Below are 20,367 nucleotides of genomic sequence, written 5' to 3' on the forward strand. Positions count from 1 at the left end.
AGAGGAACCAAGATGGTAGTGCTGCAGAGGTCAAGCTCCAAATGGTAGGAGGCAAATGTGGTCTTCTGTAGCAGTGAGTCAGCAGGTGAAAGAGGGAAAACAGAGATGGATAGGGTACACACTAGTAAATGTTTGGGCAGTATTCCATCTTTTCTTTCATGGGGTAAAACAAGCACAAAGCTTATATAAGCAAATCACTCTTGGCACCACCACAGCAAAGGACTGTCTGAACAGACCTCACCTGTGTGCCATCTGAACAGAAACAAAGAAACCTTAGAAGCATTTCAGCCTTGCTAGCCTCTTTGAGGAGGTGCAAAATTAAGCACTTGTAGATAGAACTCACTCATGGAACTTATTCTTGGGAAAACGCATGGCATTTGCGGAGACTCCGTTTAAAAAATAAACAAAAAAAGTGAGGATTCAAAACGCTCAACTCAATCTAGACTTCTAATTATTACTCTGGGGAGCAATAAATCAATTTTTAAAGTATTATTTTGTCACAATACAGATGCTTATCCACTGACAACAGAAGTAGCAGCTCCACCAGTTGTAGTTTTATGCATCATAATGTAAAACTATTCTGCTGCAAGAATGATTAAATATCTTTGTAGTGAGCTTCTCTGTGATTTATTTCCAATACTGTTATCACAATATGTTTTCGGTCTTCACACTGCACTATTCTTACCCTTTTTGTTCACCTATGCGCCACAAACTTGCAGCAACTATAATCAAATCTTGTCCCCTTTCCGAAACGGGAAACCTGAATCAACTGACCTGTGACGGGGGTCACGCGGACGGTGTCAAAAGAGACTATGACCACTTGTCTTTCTCCAAACATCAGACCGGAAACTGGAAGGTAGACGAGGTTGTCACACCAGGCCTCGAGTACAACCACCATGAAGAACACTGTTACTTTAATTGGGCGGATCCCGGGGCAGGCCCCGTATACAAACACAAGGTAAAAACCTGCAAAGACCACACACAGGGGTGTTCATCACCAGGAGGCGGAGGAGGAGATTGGAGAAACGAGGAGTGTGACGAAGAGGAGTGGAGGTCTGGAGATTTGAAAAGTGAGGAGAGGGACGGCGAGGAGCGGAGGAGAGGAAAGGAGAACATCGGAGGCGAGCCAGGAGCCACGGCAGGAGGAGGAAGATCGGAGGCGGAGAGAGAGGACGGCGGAGTTGCCCAGACCATTGAGGAGAGGGAGGAGTGGACCGGAGTTCAGACCGGAGGGAGAGCAGACTACTGCAGCGACAAACCAGGAGGCCAACGAGAAGGCGCTTCGCCCAGCCACACTTCAAGGGAAGTGTGGCTCTCGCAGGTACGGTCACGCTTTGCGGGCTGGGCGGGACGTAAGTGGGCTAAACCTCCTTGAGGCGTTCACACGGCTTTCCAGTGCACTACCCTTTCGTCCTCACCGCATCACCGTTCATATTCCGGGTAGAGGGCTGTTGCTGCGCACGTGTGTCCCTCACTCCCTTTCCCTGAATCACTGTCCAGTCTGTTGACAACCGGACTAAGACCTGTCCCGTTTCTTTCCCTTTATGTTCTCTACCTGAACAGCGAGCTGGAAGAAGACGCGCATCCCTTCCGGACTACAAGTCCCAGAAGACCCCGGGAAAGAAGAGGAACCGGAGCCGAATCGGACAGTGACCTCCCCCTTCCTTATTACAGAAGAGTAATACAACGTAGACGAGTGTTTAAATCAATAAAACCCTCGTTACCCACAAGTCCTGTTTCAGTGAGTCTGTTCCCATCCCCACATGACCATACACCGGTCTCATTTTTACCCACGGATGGGCCCTACGCTAGAAGTTTGGCTTGAATGCACTTCCTAGGGAACTGCTAATACTGTTCTCCGAGGGTTGATTCTCATCTTTATTGACACAGACTTTCAAAACAATGACCTACTTGATTCCAAAGTGGTATGCTACCACCTTTTAGCCAGCCCTAATTCAGAAATGTTTGAGTGATCCTACTGCTTTCTGCAGCACTGCGACGTCCTTACCCCCTGCCTTAGTACAACTACTAATAATCAAGAAATAAACAGACTTCTGATTTGCCAATAAGAGTCTTAAGGCGGGTCTTGTCACGGTGTTGCCACTCTCGCTGTTTAAACTCACACTCGCCTCATGTGATTTCTACAGACCTCACCTGGCTGTTAGACATCCCGGGCTACGAGGAAGCTAGAAGGTGAAGCAACAGGCTGCCTCAGCAACAACTTATTTATTCACTGCTGCGGAACAGGTAGACAGTAATAAGGAGGCTGAAAACAGGCACAACTTATGGTACTAAGAGACAGAGGAAGAAAAGTACGGGAAAAAGGCAGGATAAACCAACTACATGGTCAGTTAACAGAAAAAAATAGTAAATCGCTAGGCTGGATAAGGTTGGCAGTCCTCATCTGCCGCCACGTTTCTGTGATCTGTGGTATCTCTATTCTATTAGACTAGCTCTACAAGCTCCACATCATCTGTACTAAGCAAGGATTTTATGCGAGGTCATGGCTAGTATTAACTTGTGGAGGCACTTAGGGAAGAACCTAAAGGAGGTGTTCTCCATGTCACACTATTTTTCCCACCCTTCAGTTGTATATTCTCTGCCCGCACGATTGGGTCGCCCACGAGACCAACAGTTTTTTAGTGCTTTCACTTTTTCTCAGATGTGCCGGTCAATGGTGTCTGCGCCTACCAGGTATTTGGTTGCTTTCTTGTTCTTTCTGTCAAGTGAGATCTGAGCGTCAAGTGAGATCTGAGCATCAAACTCAGCCTCGAAGTCCACGTTGGATTCAAGTCAAGTCAAGTCATATAATTTGTATAGCGCACTACGTACCCAGAGGGTTTCAAGGCGCTTAGGAAGGGGAGGAGGATAACTTGTCAAATATCCACGTTTTAAGTTGCTTTCTGAATGCTAGGTGGTTCTGGGTAAGGCGAAGGTAAGCGGGGAGTGAGTTCCATGTTTTAGCAGCCAGGTATGAAAAGGATCTGCCTCCCATGGTGGGTCTGTTGATGCGAGGTACAGTGGCGAGGGCTTGGCTGGAAGACCGTAGTCGGCGGGAGGGGGTGTAGAAGGACAGTCGTGAGTTGAGGCAGTCTGGTCCGATGTCGTAGAGTGATTTGTGTGCGTGGGTAAGCAGTCGGAAGGTGATCCTCTTATTGACGGGTAGCCAGTGGAGGTCTTTAAGGTGACCAGAGATGTGTTCGTTGCGCGGGATGTCTAATATGATCCTGGCTGAGGCGTTTTGGATTCGTTGGAGTTTTGCGGTAGTACCTGCGTAGAGGGTGTTTCCGTAGTCCAGTCGGCTCGTGACCAGAGCGTGGGTGACTGTTTTCCTTGTATCGGTGGGGATCCAGCGAAATGTTTTTCTGAGCATGCGAAGAATGTTGAAGCAGGAAGAGGATACGGCGCTGACTTGTCTGTTCATTGAGAGTGAAGAGTCCAGGATAACGCCTAGGTTACGTGCGTGGTCTGTCGGGATGGGTGCTTTTCCGAGGGCTTCCGGCCACCAGGAGTCGTCCCATGCAGAGGGGGATGTACCTAAGATGAGGACTTCTGTTTTGTCTGAGTTCAGTTTCAGACGGCTTTGTTTCATCCATTCGGCAACTTCTTTCATTCCTTCGTGTAGGTTAGTTTTGGCGGTGCTGGGGTCATTGGTGAGAGAAAGGATCAGTTGAGTGTCGTCCGCGTAAGAGATGATGTTGAGGTTGTGTTGGCGTGCGATGGCCGCGAGGGGGCTCATGTATACGTTGAAGAGGGTGGGACTGAGTGAGGATCCTTGTGGTACGCCGCAGATGACTTCAGAGGCCTCGGACTTGAATGGAGGAAGGCGGACTCTCTGGGTTCTTCGGGTGAGGAACGAGGTGATCCATTCAAGTGCTTTTCCTTGGATTCCGATGTTGTTGAGGCGTTGTAAAAGGGTGCTGTGGCAGACTGTGTCGAAAGCTGCAGAGAGGTCAAGGAGGATGAGGGCGACTGTGTCTCCATTGTCCAGTAGAGTTCGAATGTCGTCTGTTGCTGCGATGAGGGCGGTCTCAGTGCTGTGTTTTGCTCGGAAGCCAGACTGTGAGGAGTCGAGGGATTTGTTGGCTTCGAGGAATGCGGCGAGCTGGTTGTTGACAGCTTTCTCGATGACTTTGGCCGGGAATGGAAGAAGCGAGATGGGGCGGTAATTTTTGAGTTCGGTGGGGTCCGCTGTTGGTTTTTTCAGAAGGGCGGTGAGTTCAGCGTGTTTCCAGTCTTCCGGGAAGGTGGCGGAGTTGAAGGAGCAGTTGATGACGTCTCGGAGGTGCGGTGCTATGACGGAGTCTGCTTTGTTGAAGATGTGGTGAGGACATGGGTCTGTGGGGGATCCTGAGTGGATGGAATTCATCAGGCGGATGGTGTCCTCAGTGGAGATTGGGTTCCAGTCGTTAAGGGTGTTCACGGGGGGAAGATGATCAGCAAGTGGTAGGGTGGGTTGGTTTCCGGGTTGGTTGTCAAAGCTGTTGTGGATGTCTGCAATCTTGTTGTGGAAAAATGAGGCTAGGGAGTCGCAGAGGGTTTGAGAGGGGGTGATGTCGTTGGAGTTGGCCGAGGGATTGGAAAATTCCTTGACGATGTTGTTATGTTATGTTATGTGGTTTTTATTTGGCGCACAGATGCTCCAGCTAAGGAGCGTCCTGGCGCCCGAATGTTGAAAAGTTCCTTGCTGTTGTGGGCGTTGTTGTCAAGTCGATCCTTGAATGCTGTTTTCTTGGCTTTTCGGATCAGTTGGTGGTGAGTGCGGGTGGCGCTTTTGAAGGCGTCCTTGGTGCTGGTGGTTGGGTCTTTTTTTCAGGCCTTTTCAAGGGAGCGGCAGAGTTTCTTGGACTTCTTGAGATCATCGTTGAACCATGAGGCTTTCTTGCTGCCAGGTTTGCTTTGACGTTTTTTCAGTGGAGCTAAGGTGTCGGCGGTGTTGGATAACCATAGGGTGAGGTTGGCGGCGGCTTCGTTAGCGTTAGAAGAGAGGGCTGGGGAGTTTCGAAGGAGAGATGCGGAGATTTGGTCCGTGGTGATTTTGTTCCAGTTTCTTTGCAGGGTAGGTTGGAGGTGGATGTTGGGTTTTGGTTTGTTGTAGGTGAAGTGAACGCAGCTGTGGTCAGTCCAGAGGAGATCCGTAGTGTGGCTGAAGGAGACATGATTGCTGGAGGTGAAGATGGGGTCGAGTGTGTGACCTGCGATGTGGGTGGGGGAAGTGACTAGTTGTTTAAGTCTGAGGTTGGCGAGGTTGTCCAAGAGGGTGGTGGTGTTGCGGTCGTTGATCTTTTCAAGGTGAAAGTTGAGGTCTCCCAAAAGGATGTAGTCTTTGGAGGGGAGTGCGTGTGGAGTGATGAAGTCCGTGATGTCTTCACTGAATTTTGCGCGGGGTCCTGGTGGTCTGTAGAGGAGGGTGCCTCTGAGTGTGGTTTTGGGGTCGATGTGGATCTGGAAGTGGAGGTGTTCGGAGTTGGCGAGGTTGGCGTCAGAGCTGGTTGAGATGCGGATTGATTTCTTATGGACGATAGCGATTCCTCCTCCTGTGTGGCTGGTACGGTCTTTGCGAGTGATCTTATAGTCTTCAGGGATGGCAATGGTGATGTCTGGTGCGGAGGAAGCATTCATCCATGTTTCCGTCAGGAAGGCGATGTCCGGAGAAATGGTGTCTAGTAGCTTCCATAGGTCAATGGCGTGCCTGTGGACTGATCGGGTGTTGAGAAGGATGCATTGAAGGTGATTGGGGTCGGGGATCTGTGGTGTGGTCGTAGCGGAGATGTTGACAGTGCCGAGGAATTTGCAGGAGTGGCAAGAGAAAGGACCATGGGTGTGTCCAGGAGCGGCTTGGACGCAGTTGGGGGCGCTTCCGGGGTTAAGGGCTAGGAGGGTGGCGGCATCGTAGGTAATGCGGGAGGGCTGGGCAGCGCGAGGGGCAGGGGGTCTGGCGCTGGGCGCGGTCCAGGCGCGGACGGGCGTAGACGGGCTTACCTTTGGCGCACCTTCGGCGCGGCTGGGGCACGGTCGCTGCGCGTGAACGCAGCGCGCGGGAACAGCTGTCATATGTGGAGGGGGAGGGGCGAGGGCGGCTCAGCTGGGAGGCGTGGCGGGCTCAAGGGACGGAGCACAACAACAAGAAGCTCAAAATGGAGGGGAGGGCAGAGCAGGGCGCCGGGGGATCTCACAAATAATGCACCGGTCTACTTGAAATGAGCGAGTAATGGCAAGTAAATGCACACGCTTTCAAATCGCCAAACAGTGCAGCTTATAAATGTAAATGTGGGATACTTGTATAGCGCACAGTTACTCTACCCGAGTGTCCCGGCGCTGTAGACTGCTGGGGAACCCGTCCTGGTTTTCCCTGTGAGATGGTCCCTTTTTGGGTATCTCCAGGGTGAAACCAGGCATCCCTGGCGTCTGTGGGGGCCGTTGTAGAGATGAGGCAAGCTAATGCCCAGAGTTGCCGAGTGTGCTCCCTGGTCGGAGTGGGCACCGATGCGAGAATTATCAGTCCGCTGATCCTGGTCCAAGACCCTGCCGCGTCGAGAATCGAACCCTGGTCCCGGGCCGTTCTCTGCACTCGGGTCTGCCGCCTCTAACCAGTGAGCCACACCTCTCCAAATAATAATGCGCAGGTCTACTTGAAATGAGCGAGTAATGGCAGGTAAATGCACACGCTTTCAAATCGCCAAACAGTGCAGCTTATAAATAATAATGCGCAGGTCTACTTGAAATGAGCGAGTAATGGCAGGTAAATGCACACGCTTTCAAATCGCCAAACAGTGCAGCTTATAAATAACGATACCACGTATCACACAGAGCGCAGGCAGGGGAGCGATCTCTCGAGGAGGAAGCGACGAGAGAATCACAGCGCTGCGTGGTCAGAGGACGCGTTATAATGCTAGTGGGAGGGCGGCTCAGCTGGGAGGCGTGGCGGGCTCAAGGGACGGAGCACAACAACAACAACAACAAGCTCAAAATGGAGGGGAGGGCAGAGCAGGGCGCCGGGGGATCTCACAAATAATGCACCGGTCTACTTGAAATGAGCGAGTAATGGCAAGTAAATGCACACGCTTTCAAATCGCCAAACAGTGCAGCTTATAATGCGCAGGTCTACTTGAAATGAGCGAGTAATGGCAGGTAAATGCACACGCTTTCAAATCGCCAAACAGTGCAGCTTATAAATAATAATGCGCAGGTCTACTTGAAATGAGCGAGTAATGGCAGGTAAATGCACACGCTTTCAAATCGCCAAACATTGCAGCTTATAAATAACGATACCACGTATCACACAGAGCGCAGGCAGGGGAGCGATCTCTCGAGGAGGAAGCGACGAGAATTACTAAACCAGAAAATAAACAGAGGAAGTGCAAAAAAATCCCAGATGAAAGATCAATCCTGTGGAATCTGCCAAAGTCCTTAGTGGGGAAAACGAGAATGTCCTTGTTCCTAGAGGGACAGTGATGAAGAAGAGGTGCGCAAACGAGTAAAACAAGAAGGGTAGAAAATTCACTTAATTCATATTTATCACCACTCAAAGTAGCTACCAACATGAATAAGCATGTTCAACACAAAAATGTCTGTTCTGTTGAGGGCTGCACTTAGACTTTCAGCAAGAATGGAAACAGCAGCATAATGGCAGTAAGTCTGGGAAAAGGAAGAAATGGGCACAGAACTAGGTCTGGGATATGCAGGATGCATTGCAAAGAAATGCCAATAAAGGGAGAATAAAATTAATTTACATGCAGAAGCTACAACGGAAAATGGATTCTATATTAAGTCATTGGAACACAACTAGCTCAGAGGAAAACTTCATATGGTTCCTTTAAGAATTGCTCAAAGGGTATAGGTGGCAGTTGCAAAACCAAATAAAACGTTTTCCCCATAACACTCCACCATGAACAGGTAGGGGATTACATTTTAATTTTAACATAAATAAATACAGAAAATTACAAGGAGCATTCTAGCTCTTCCTTTCCTGTTTAAAATGGTTAAAAGTTTTAAACAGTTTGGAAACAAAATAGAAATTCTTTAATGGAGCTAACAGCAAGCACTGTGAGCAGAACAATCAGAATGCATTGTTTCCATTTGGTAGTCTCAGGATCAACAGTGGCTGACATACCTGCCAATTCTACAGATTTAGGTAGCACTACAGATATAGGTGGTAAGCTACCACGTTCGAGCAATGTCTACCGATTTTGCACCATGCCCCTAGGGCTTTTATAGCCTGCCTCTGCACATGCTGCTGAGTCCTTCTCTTATTAATTAAGCCAAAAAGACAGGTCAAGGGTGGGACTCGCCTAGCTAACTAACAGTACCAGATTTATTGTTCACCAGCTGGCTCTGTGCCCAATGCCAGCATTCTGCCTCTTGAGCAAAGAGGTCATGTCTATGGGATACTTAATTATATCACAATGACCGCAACACATCAGTTCTCTGTTGGCCTGTGTACCCACAGGCCTGTCCTAAAAATATTAAAGCATGTGAGCACTGTTAATGTGTACAGCATTGTGGTGTGCAATGAGTACAAATTAGTGACACTGGCAAGACATGCTGCACTGCAGTTTTATAATTAGATTTACTGTGAGAAATAAAATAAATAAAGATGTTTCCGAAATTACATTTATCCTCTTTGTTTTTAACATAAAACATTTTTTTTCAATTACTGCCTAGTCTAAAAAAAAAAGAGCAAGCTAAAGTCTATATTGTGTATTTTCAGTAAAATCATGAATATGCTAATTTGTCAATTTAAAACCACTACCTCATTTTCTGCACAGAATTCTAAAATGTTGGCAAGTATGGGAAGAGGTTTCATTTTGATTCTTTGTATTGAACTGTTAATTGATATTTCAATGTTAAGATGTCTATTAGGCCAAACAATATGATATGAAAATCGCAGTTCAATTTACTAGACTCCTGTAGTATATACCCATGCACAGATTAGCACTATATCGCATATACAGCTAATCATTAATTACATCACATATCGTAGTCATAAACTATTTGCTCCAACTATGAATTTTTAATGTTGTGTTTGACAAACATATACATATCTATGGTTGGTCTTTTGTCCAGATCGAGAAAACAAAAAAGACAGCTTGAAAGCTGGTAGGTTTGGGCATGATGTGGCCAAAAGACAGATAGCAATTAGATGGAATAAAGATAAGGCTACCTTAACTGCGGGATGGCTATCAGAACAGTGTAAAACGGTGGTGCAAATCACTACTCTAGCAGTACTGGCCAGTGAACACAATCTAGGAAGCGATGTGATCAGCGGAATGTATATTTAATCAAGGTTTAGGAAAAAAAATTACACTAGACCTCTGCAAGTTAAAATGATTTAACTAGAGTATAGGCTAAATGCAAAAAAACACAATGGATGATGGAGGGTAATGATATTGTAGAGGTGTATACCTTGATCATTGTAAAAGCACTGCCATTTAATCCTGAAAATAGAAGCACTTTGCTCTGTGCTAAGACCTGTATGTTAAAACAGTGCACCCCCAGCAACCATTTTGTGTTCACAAGCCAGTGAAACCAGCCCCCCTGCCTCACCCCCCCCCCTCCCAGCAACAGGGATATTCTACATCAGAGGGTGCTTCTGTGAGCGGTTTAAACTGTGTTTACTAGGGACTGTGCACTTCGTTTTTTGGCCAGTAGAGGGAGTAAAGTTGTATTCAAACAGTATTGTTAGATTTCAAGTTAGTGAGACCTTTACCTGCAGAAGTCCAAAGTGTGGATTGAGCCGGTCTGTCTCCTAGGAGATTCTGAACAGGAAAAGCAGCTTCCAACTCCCTGGCCAGCAAACCTGGTCTAAGGTCGCTGGGACCTTATATGGTCTGATATTGTTTGGTACATTTGTACAATGATTGGTGGTTGTATCTGATGTTTCTATTGGATTAGGGTTAGGGTTAGTGTCCTCATTGGTTGGGTATTTGAGTGTTCTGATTGGTTTCTGAGTCAGTGATTCAATCAATGTAGGGGTGGGACTAGGCCTAGGGTTAGGACTTCTATTGAAGTAGGGACTAAGGTTTCCTGTGTTATTGTTTGTTGAGACTAGGATGGGACTAGGGCTAGACTTTTAATTGGAAGTAACGATTAGGGCTTCTGGTGTTATTGGTTGCTGGACTGGTTGTGGGACTAAGAGTAGGGTTAGGCTTTCTATTGGAAGTAGGGACAAGGGCTTCCTGTGCCATTGGATGCTTGGACTTAGGGTGGGACTACTGGTAGGGCTAGGGCCTCTATTGTACATAGAGATTCGGGTTTTTGAACAGATTGGGTGCTTGGACTAGGGCTAAGATTGGCTGTAAGGCCCTGGTCTCCTATTGGTTCTAGATTTTAGGGCTAGTGTTGTGATTGGATAGTGTTCGGGGTAGGGTCCCCATTGGCTGAAGGGGTCGCCGATTACTAGGGCTATAAAAGGCCAGGGTTAGGGCGTCTGGGCCCCGGCAGTTGCCTGTTTGAGCCTGTTCAAGACTGACCAGGGCCAGGGCCAGAAATGCTGCCTAATATACTTACATCCTTTATGCATCTATATACTTTCAATGTCATTAGGCATCTATATATTTATCACTTTCTTCTAATTTAGCATTTCCAATGCACTTCCCTATTTCTCAGCCTATACTTTGCTCAAAAAATCCTCTACATCCACTCTCTCATTTAACCCCCAAACCCCATACCACTACTATGATCCCCAAAATAACCCTTTCTACACTCTCTCCTTCCTTACCCCTCCTTGCATCATCTTACACCTCTTTTACTATACCTATCCCCCAAACAAACCATTCTAAACTTTTCCCTCTTTTCTACCCCCTCCCCAACCCTTCTCAACTCAAATAACTGACTAACATAGTAGCGTGCTACTTGCGCTTCAAAACCGCATCAGGGGTAGCAAGCGCTATATAAATACAAACCTCTTTCCCTTCACTATCCCGCCACCTACCCTTCTCTACCCAAATAACTGAATAAAATATTCGCTACTCAAATTACTTCATATTTTACTATGCTAATTTTCAACACTAATCCTTTATGAGTGGCGTGCTACTCGCCAGAAAAGCGCTTCAACATCCATCAGGGGTAACTAGTGCGATATGAATGCAAACCTTTCTTCCCTTTTTATCCCTACGCTATCACTCCAAATAATTGACTAATATCACCACTGAAATTACTTTGATATTTCACCATATTAATTCACCACTAATCCTTTATGGGCTTCCTGAATAGCATGTTTCAACACCCCATCAGGGGTAACAAGCGCTATATAAATACAAACTTTTTTTTCCTCCTCTATCCTTCTGCTATCATTCAAAATCCGAATTCCAAATCCAAATAACTGACTAACCTATCCTCCACTTAAAATGTACTTGCATGTTTAACTATACTAATTCAACACTAATCCTCTATGGGTCCCGGAGTAGCGTGCTACCCGCCGAAAAAGCGCTTTGACGCCTCGTCAGGGGTAGTAAGTGATATATAAATGCAATTACAATACAATACTGCTGTGATAACGCATCTGATGATGCATAACAGACGTAGTTACATTTCTTTGTACGAACAAGTTACCTACGTGCATGTTTGTTTATGGTTTTATTTGTACACTCATGATAATTAAAATAACCAATGGTTTTTTTTTTTTTAAACACACATTGTAAACAAGAGAAGTAGGTAGCACTACAATCATCACAGTGGTCTGCTGTTCAAGGGTTATTCCAAAATGTCCAGATTTACTTTCCATACATCAAGTCCAGGTTCTATACTCTGTGCACTAAGTTGCAATTTTCTCACTTCAAACACAAAAAGTGATTGAAGGAATGCTTGCAAATAGTCTAACCATTGGTAATTGCTCAGGGTACCACATGTGGGCTCCTTGCTCACTATGCAACTGCAGATGTGGTTCCCTTGCTCACTATGCAAGGAGAACCAAGCTACAACAGACTGTAGAGGTCCAATCAACTAGCTTGGTAGTTCAGGCTGGACTGTTCCTATCACAGCAGGACCAAGACTGATTTACCCATGGCTGGGACTTATTTGGGGTGGCATTGTAGGTCAAAGAATGATAGGTTGGGATGCTACCCTGAATGATGCCAGTGGTTACACTTATTGCAAGTATGTGTGTTTGATGTAACATGCTAAGTGTCCATGGAATTGCACAGACATGGGTCCCTTGCTCACTGTGTCACAGGAAGCAAGCTACGCCTGCCTAAAGAGGTCCAGTCAGGCTGAAACCGGCCTTGGGTTGCTTGTGGCCCGTTCAGAGAGGACCTAGCTTGGCAGGACTGATTCTGTTCGAGTCGGGCGGAGACTGATTAAAATATGGCTGAATCTAATGTGAGTTGGCATTGTGGGCAAGAGAATGATGGGCTGGAATGCTACCCTGAGTGACTGCCAATGGTTAAACCTATTGCAAGCATTCCTCTAGTCATCTTTTGTGTGTTTCATGGCTATTAACAGACAATCTTACCACACTGACCCCAACAAATTACTTCATTTGTTTGAACGCGGAGTCACATCAAGAAACACAACACTAAGCATGTGATTTTAAATAGTTGTTTTTTGTACATTTTATTTAAATTTTAAAAGAATTATAGGGACAGGTTGTGAAGGTTGCAATTAAAGCAGTGGGTTTGAGGGTAAACTATACTGATCAGACTCTGGAAAATGAGAGCAAGCTTGAGCTTGATTATGCTGCGATTGGCCACTGAGTGTTAGAAGGTGGAGTTCACTGCTTGCTAACTCTATGTGAATTCGAAGACGTACATACTCTGGAAATGAAAGAGTCTATAGTTTATGCACCAATCGTGGGTCTAATAGTTTGGGTTAAGGACTGCACGGAAGGGCAGCAATAACTAGAACATCACCAAGTCCAATCCACTGCTTGATCGGATTCATAATTTATGAATCCCTCTAATTCCCCATCAGTGAACTAAGCACCCAGAGGAGTGACCATTTACACTTCTTGCAGGTGTATGCCAGAAGTGCAAGCCAGAGAGACAAACCATTTGATACTAATGCATTCTAGCTGTGCAGTCCTTGCTGTAAAAAGCATTTTCACTAAAGTCTCTAGTTTTTGCTTTTTTACCACAACACATTGAGACTAAGATTGGAACCCACAAAGTACATTCAGGGTACTTTCACTCCAATGTAGAAATGATATTTTCCTTGACCCTAGGTTTTACCTTATAAAGAAAACAATGTGTCAAGTTCCTTAGCAGGATTAACGCCGACAACATAACTAGACAATTAACGGATCTTACCAGTTTCATTGTTTTCAGGATGCAATGATGTTTGGTCCATTGATGGTAAGGGTTCCTGTAATTGGTCAGAATGAAAATACAGACAAATTAGAAAAATGAAGCATCTAAAAATTAAGGACAAAAATCTATTAAAATTAGAATACTGACCATGTACGAAAAGTTTAATTTATTTTATTAAAAGCGGGTGCATGTTAAAAAACCCCATATATTACGCTCAAATTCAGCAGACTCAATGGCCAATTTACCATTATTAGAGTGGCAAAAGTCTGGTTCTTGGATTGCTTACTAGGCCTTGAGATGAAAACCATGTAAAAGTACAGTCATTATTTATTTGTAGTGAGGAAACGATCTTATTCTTTACTTTGTTTCCTATGAGTTGCATTTAAAATTGTGTGGTAGACAGTAAAGATTACTATGCAGCAAATGTGGAGAAGTGGTATTTTGGACGTTTACTACACAAATTAAGCTACACTCACATTAGTGCCCTTGTTTTGCATTTCTGTGACTTCCACAGAGACAATGCTGCAGTAATTGTCGCTGAGGGGAGTGAAACGATCTCGTGAACACCCTCAGATTAAACGTAATGTTCTTTACTACATAGCCATTGCTTTTTTACATGTTGGTATGCAACAGGGGCCACTACTAGTTCACTGGCTCAGGAAGCCATATTAAAGCATACATAATGAGTTTCTAGTTGGGTTTATCTTAATAATAATCTCCAATTTCTATCTATTGATTGAGGTGGTGTAGCTTTTGTTCCAAATTCAGATATGTTTCAGAGACAGCCCCTAATCATTATTACATACAGACTTTGTCTTTACTACGTCAAATCTGCATTTTTGAGATATTTCTGTAGGTCTGACCTCCTGATATCAGTCAGTGGAAAATAGTTTACTACCGATCTCAGGATTTGAATCTATATATCAAGTTTGTTGCCACAGGTTGTCTCGAGAAGTCGTGATGTACTCATGGTATACCCTTTTACTCCAGCCAAAGTTATTACTCAATCCGGAATGTGTAGATGTAGCCTTGCCCTGCACTTGGTGCAGACGAATCCGCCAGTGTTATAATATGCCGACCTGACTAGTTTTTGATGTTACAATTTGTTTTGTTTGTATGTTTGACTTGTACACCTCGCAAGCACTGATTCGAAATATGTGATTGTATAGGTCTTCTTTGTTTTGCAAATGCTAATAAAAACAATTTGAAAAATAAAGAAAAAAATAAGTTTGTTGCCACAAAATCAATGTATTTCTATATACTGAATCAGGTTCTATGCAATATTTTAGGACTTATTCCTTTTCCAGGTGCAGAAGGATGGTTTCATCATCCACATACGTTTGGAACTAGATTTTAAGCTAGTTGTTAACCCAAACCAAAAGTTGAGTTATTGCAGCAAACAAAGAAAATTATATCACTAAGCCTTGTGTTACAACACAGGCCACTATTACTGATGATATGATGCTGCTGATGATACGGTTTGCCTTATTGTAGGTAAACAACAGGATAGGATATGTCTCAGAGGATGTCTTGTTATAATTTCAGTCAATGCAGGAGAATAGGCTGAGAAAGCATGTCTTTGCTGGAGGTCAGCAGTAGTAGCCAAATATTGTTGCCCCTGGAAGGCCTAGACATGAACTGAAAGAGGCTGGATGCCTTTCAGTACATGGTGAGGACGCTTAAACAAGTCCTTGCATTTTTTCCAGCTTAGGGAATAATCCAAGGAGGAGGTACAGACATCAAAAATAATGCAAGCAGAGTTGAAATACAGTGCTTAGTAAAGGTTGTTGGGCAGGTAGCGCTGAAAGTTCGAAGCTTTCATTCAGCTTATGATTTACATACTTTCAGCACGCTCACAAGTTTAAAGATACTAAGAAGCTATGTGATGAGAAAGCTAATTGGCAGATGGAGTGATGAATATGGGTTTGCGCAAACTAGGTCTTTGATCCAAGCAATCATCGTATCAAAGAACCTGGTTAGGTCTTTATAGTGTTCAGCTGTGGCGCAAAGTTCTGTCTTGGCTCCAGGTAGATTTTGATATGTTCACCCACTTAGTTCTAAACCTCTCTGAACTGAATGTCTTTGTCTTCAGAACTGCTCTATGAGAGTCTCTCATTAGCAGGCAGTAGCACTGTTTCTCCTCTTACATCACTGTTGTCCTTTTGTGTTCGAAAAGAAGCTCTGGCCTTTAAAGCATTGCATGATTCATGATAAAATGGATCATCCTTGTGATGGTTTATGGTTTTGCTTTTAATAATTCTAAGGGAGAAAAGGAGTCCACGGCCATCTTTTACAGATGCTCACAGATTTCCAGACCTTTCCCATGAGTAATGGAATGGATCAGGTTGAGGGAGAAAAGGAGTCCACGGCCATCTTTTACAGATGCTCACAGATTTCCAGACCTTTCCCATGAGTAATGGAATGGATCAGGTTGACAGGAAAACAGTCAGCTATAAGGGTAAACCACAAATGCAAACAAAAAGTGAATAGTTTTTATCTAAAACTTTCTCACAAAATAAAAAATAATTTCCCAACACTGGTCTGCTCAGCAGGAATCCATGAGGATGCAAAGATCAAAAAGACTGAAAAACTAGAGAGGTTCAGCTAGCAGTCTAGTCAGTGTGGCAAATAAAGATCTTCTAGTATCTAATGTGCAGCACCGCTGGAGGAATAATGTTGCTCCCCAAGTGGTCACTGTGACCAAACTTTCAAGAACTCAAAGTGTTCCTAGCTAGCAATGAAAAGGTAAAGAAAGGTAAGCAAGGGTTTAAAGGAAAAGCAAAATTCTGAAAGAAACACCGCTTACACAACAGGTCTCAAATTTCATGCACCATTGGACTACAGCAATACATTGCTCTTGATTGAATCTCAACACAGAAATTGTGAAATTATTTCTAAGCAAAGGGTCACTTACGTGCAATGTATGACGTCCACATTCTATAGTGACAAGCTTGTGACACTTTTTGTGAACAAGGAGCTTACAGTTGATACATTTATATCCTTGCCGGCCCAGCCCCCAAATTCGGTCAGTGCAGATGGCGCAGTGTGCTCGCTGAAAGAGCAATACAAAAAGGTAGTATTATACAAACGAAATAAAAGTTTACTTGAACATTTTTTATACCATTGGAATGTTGGCAGTTCCACTGAAAGTAATGCAGTGGCTGAGAGTTTACAATGGCTAACGTAAGCCTTCGGCCCCCTCACTCACAGGGGGTTATCCCTGTTCCAATTAGAACACACTTTTCTCAATATGTTGGGTGTTCAATAACACACCTCACAAGGCTTGAACACAGAAAATAGGACACCCACAAACAGATTATGGGCCACATGCATCAAAGAATGGAATTGAGATTGCTAAATAGCGATTTTTAGGGACTCGCTATTTAGGAATCACAATTCCTTATGCCTGTAGGAATCACACAAAAAAAATTGTGATTCCTACAAATTCCTTAATAGCGACTCACAAATTGTGACTCGATATTAAAGAATGCCTTTCCATTAATTCCTATTGGCCTAGAGGCCCCTAGGAATTAATAGGAAGCCACTCGCAATTTGAGAGTACCAAATAGGTACTCGCAAATTGCAAATGCTATTTGAAGGGACCTAGGGGGCCAAAAGACCACCCTGATGCACCCCCAAAATTGGCAAGTGTGCACATGTGGCACACACATATGTACGCGCCACATGGCACTCAGAAAATGCACATTTTAAGCATTTTTCCAAGAAATTACAAATTACCATGAACTTGAAATTGATGGTAATTTGCAATTCATATTGCAAAAACGCAATTTGTGAATGCATGATGCATCGCATTTAGGGAATCATAATTTGCGATTCCCTAACTGCATTCGCAGTTAAGGAAAAATAAAAAAAATAGCGATTTCCTTCATTGCGGGTGCCTTTGGGCTTGATGCATCGGAAATAGCATTTTACCAGTTGCAAATGGGTCGATTTGCAAAACGAGCTCGTCTGCGACCGGTAAAATGCCTGATGCATGTGCCCCTCAGTCCTCTATTTTGGACTGGATGCCATTAACATTCTCACCTATGCACCTACAAAAACTGGCATAACTGCAGCTGCCCCACAGCATGATGTGACTTTTACACATTCCAGCTTTTGTCAAAGGGTGCTTATTGCCACATGCAAACCCGTTTAGGTTGAGTGTTTGCATATGTGATGACTGATCAGAATGGTTAGTTAACTTTGAATGTAAGGTCTGCAATTAACCTTAAGTATGGTTTTTGTTCATTATGTTTTGAAAGGACAGACTAGTGCTTTGAGTGGCTATGTAAGCTGGAATGAACACAAAGTGAATGTGAAGTGATGGCAGCAAGAGCATTCTGCCTGGTGGCTGCATCATGTTCCCTTGTTTTGTCTGTTAACTTACTAAAATTCTCTACTTTCTAGCCCCACCTTTCTACAGCACTCAGAGGCTTAGTAGCTAGCTATACACATAACCATGGTCATATTTCATAGAAAGCTGTGGGAACACTGGAGGGAAATGCCTCACAGCATGAGCCAGTTCTATTGAAAAACTGGTTCTCAGGAGGAGACCCATCAACCCAGCCAGCACTAAAAGGAAGAAATTCAGACTTTCTGAGAACTGATTAAATAGTATAGGGAAAGGTGCTCAGCTCAAGACTGCTGCACAGTGCCACGCCACTATGAAATGGGAAGAGGATGGGAGGTAAAATGTGAAATGGATCCCAGTGGAAGCCATGCTTCCATCATGTTCCAGATAACCTACTAAAGAGAGACTGAACCTTGACAGCTGACCGATCAACATGGACTGTGGTAAGCAGAGAGTGGTAGAATGATTAAAAGAATGCTAGTTTGTCTAAGGGCGACTGAAAGTATTCTGTGAAACGCAGAGATATTTTGTAGTCTATGAAATCAATTGTCTTACTATTCAATCATTGTGGTGCTAGTGCCAGATTAGCTTGTGTTTGGGACTTTGCCGCTGTGAGGTTACCTCTTCCCGTCAGTCATCAGATTTGCCATGGTAAGAAACATATAAGCCCCATTACCACACAATACATGAAGCACATTTGCCAATCCTTTATGCCAGTATTCAACATTACGAAACATCAGAGTTTTTGAAGTAAGAAATGTACTGAGGAGACACTAGTGTTGGCGATGCTCGTACGCTGTTATCACACAATCTACATAACTGACTAGCCAATGGAAAATGGTAAATCATTGATTATTCACTTTGTAAACAGCATTAACTATTCAGTGGGCAATACAAAGGAGGATTTTGTTTGTTATTATAAAACAGTTAATAAGCACACTTCAGAGCCCCAACTTCTGGGCGTTCTTACATGCATTTCAAAGAGCACTGGGCACTTTTTTCAAATTTACCCTTTATTAATTTGTATAAAATTCAACCTACAATAAACGTGGATATTTCTATTGAGCTGCCGATGAAGCATTATATTACATGGCCAATAGTTTATCTAACAACACGTACATGTAAATGAAATTAATTTGTTAGGGAACTGTGGTTTTAATTTATATATGCATTTACCCAGGTTCCTCTTGAATGATTTAGGTAGTTCTTGTTAATCGTTACCAGTTCGTTCAACAGTCGGCAGTATCCTTGCATTAACAAAACAAAAAACCCAACTGCTGCTGCTCATGTCACTAATTCCCATTTTTGTCTTTCTGGCATCCTTTTACTCATTCAATACTATCTGTTTGAAGCCTGTTGATATATGGATTACTGGTCCTTTTCCAACTACCGCTGCCGTCTATATGCTACATTGGTGCAATGCAGCTGCCTATATGTTGCGCTGTGCCCCACAACACAATAACCACACATCCCTGGTCATCAAACACAAGAAAACCAGTTCCTACATAAGCTAAAAACAAACATGCTACTCTTCTAATCACACTTCCTTCACTGTGAAGCTTCCTATACCTGTGTATAAACACTTCACATCCCGCACACAGGGAAGTATCCACTATATAAATTCTACGATACTATAAGTTATATAAACAGAAAAGGGGTCTTAATTTGCTATCACAGTAGTAACAGAACCTATGTTGTGTACGAAAGTACTAAGGAGGGGAGCTCCTTTTCTTAACTAAAATACAACTTATAGAGAGGTCAGAAGAGTGAAACAGTTTCCATGATAGTCCTAAATCACATTTAAGAAACTGATCAGCCAAACTTACCCTATTAAATCTTTTTGCCTGGAAAGTGTGTCCATTCGCACAGTAAAGCTTTCTCCATCTCCGCGCACCTCGCCTATAAATGGACTCTAAAAAGAAAAAAAAACTGCATGCATCAAAGTCACCGAAAGGTGAGAACATTTTCTGAGGAGAACGCTTTTTAATAAACGAATGATAATACTAAAACAACGAGCTGGCGATTTACAGCCTAGCAGGAGTTCTGCTAGACACCCACTCCCACCTAACCCATTACCTTAAGGAGTGTCAGCTTTTTTCCTGTCAAGGATCGTCTAGATACAAACTGTGCAATATTGTTATTAAACGCAGATTTGCATCTTCTAAATTGCTACTGAATACCACTAATATTTCTGGGGAAGGCCTCCTAACCAACAAGAAACATTTCATAACTATATGCTAAGGAGAAATCCCTAAATACATCTAACGAGTGTTCAATTTTTTGTACCACTGGAGAATACATTAAGTGCATAAAATGGATTTTCCTTTTCAAATTGATAGCGATCAGATGTTAATGGATTTTGGTCAAAGGATAACATCTTCTATGGACGTAGGTAACGAACAATGGAAAACACGATAACAAAAGGACAAGTCAATTAATCATATGTAACTTTCTACGGTATGTATTGTTGAAGATAATCTATTACAGAGAAGTAATGCTTACTATCTTCTCCGGGACAAGGCATACCAGGCCTTTCAGGCACACAGGAGAACACTGCAAACAGAAAAACAAAGACGGTATCAGCTCTGAAATCATCAAAACGCCATAGACTTGAAAGCACTTGCTCTGCATGAAACTTCAACAAGAATGACTTTCCGTAACCTTCAATATTTTATGTATTAATCTTCAAGCACTTTACTGTGGATCAAAAACCCAATACAATAAAAATGTAATTACATAACTTTCTTAAAAATAAAGTAACTCGTTAAAAAA

At 43.7% G+C, this 20,367-nt stretch overlaps 1 protein-coding gene across 1 annotated transcript in view; it reads right to left on the reverse strand.

The window, feature by feature from the left end:
• Nucleotides 1-20,367, reverse strand: part of PRKCI (protein kinase C iota) — a 199,604-nt gene that overhangs the window by 121,053 nt on the left and 58,184 nt on the right. The window contains exons 4-7 of the mRNA XM_086944294.1: nt 20,098-20,148; nt 19,422-19,507; nt 16,159-16,296; nt 13,245-13,299 (exon numbers count right to left, since the gene is read on the reverse strand). Coding sequence (XP_086800420.1) covers nt 13,245-13,299; nt 16,159-16,296; nt 19,422-19,507; nt 20,098-20,148 — 330 coding nt within the window. The remainder of the gene's footprint in view (nt 1-13,244; nt 13,300-16,158; nt 16,297-19,421; nt 19,508-20,097; nt 20,149-20,367) is intronic.

The sequence above is a fragment of the Lissotriton vulgaris genome, chromosome 11, assembly GCF_964263255.1.
Source record: "Lissotriton vulgaris chromosome 11, aLisVul1.2, whole genome shotgun sequence".
In the NCBI taxonomy this organism is placed as follows: Eukaryota; Metazoa; Chordata; class Amphibia; order Caudata; family Salamandridae; genus Lissotriton; species Lissotriton vulgaris.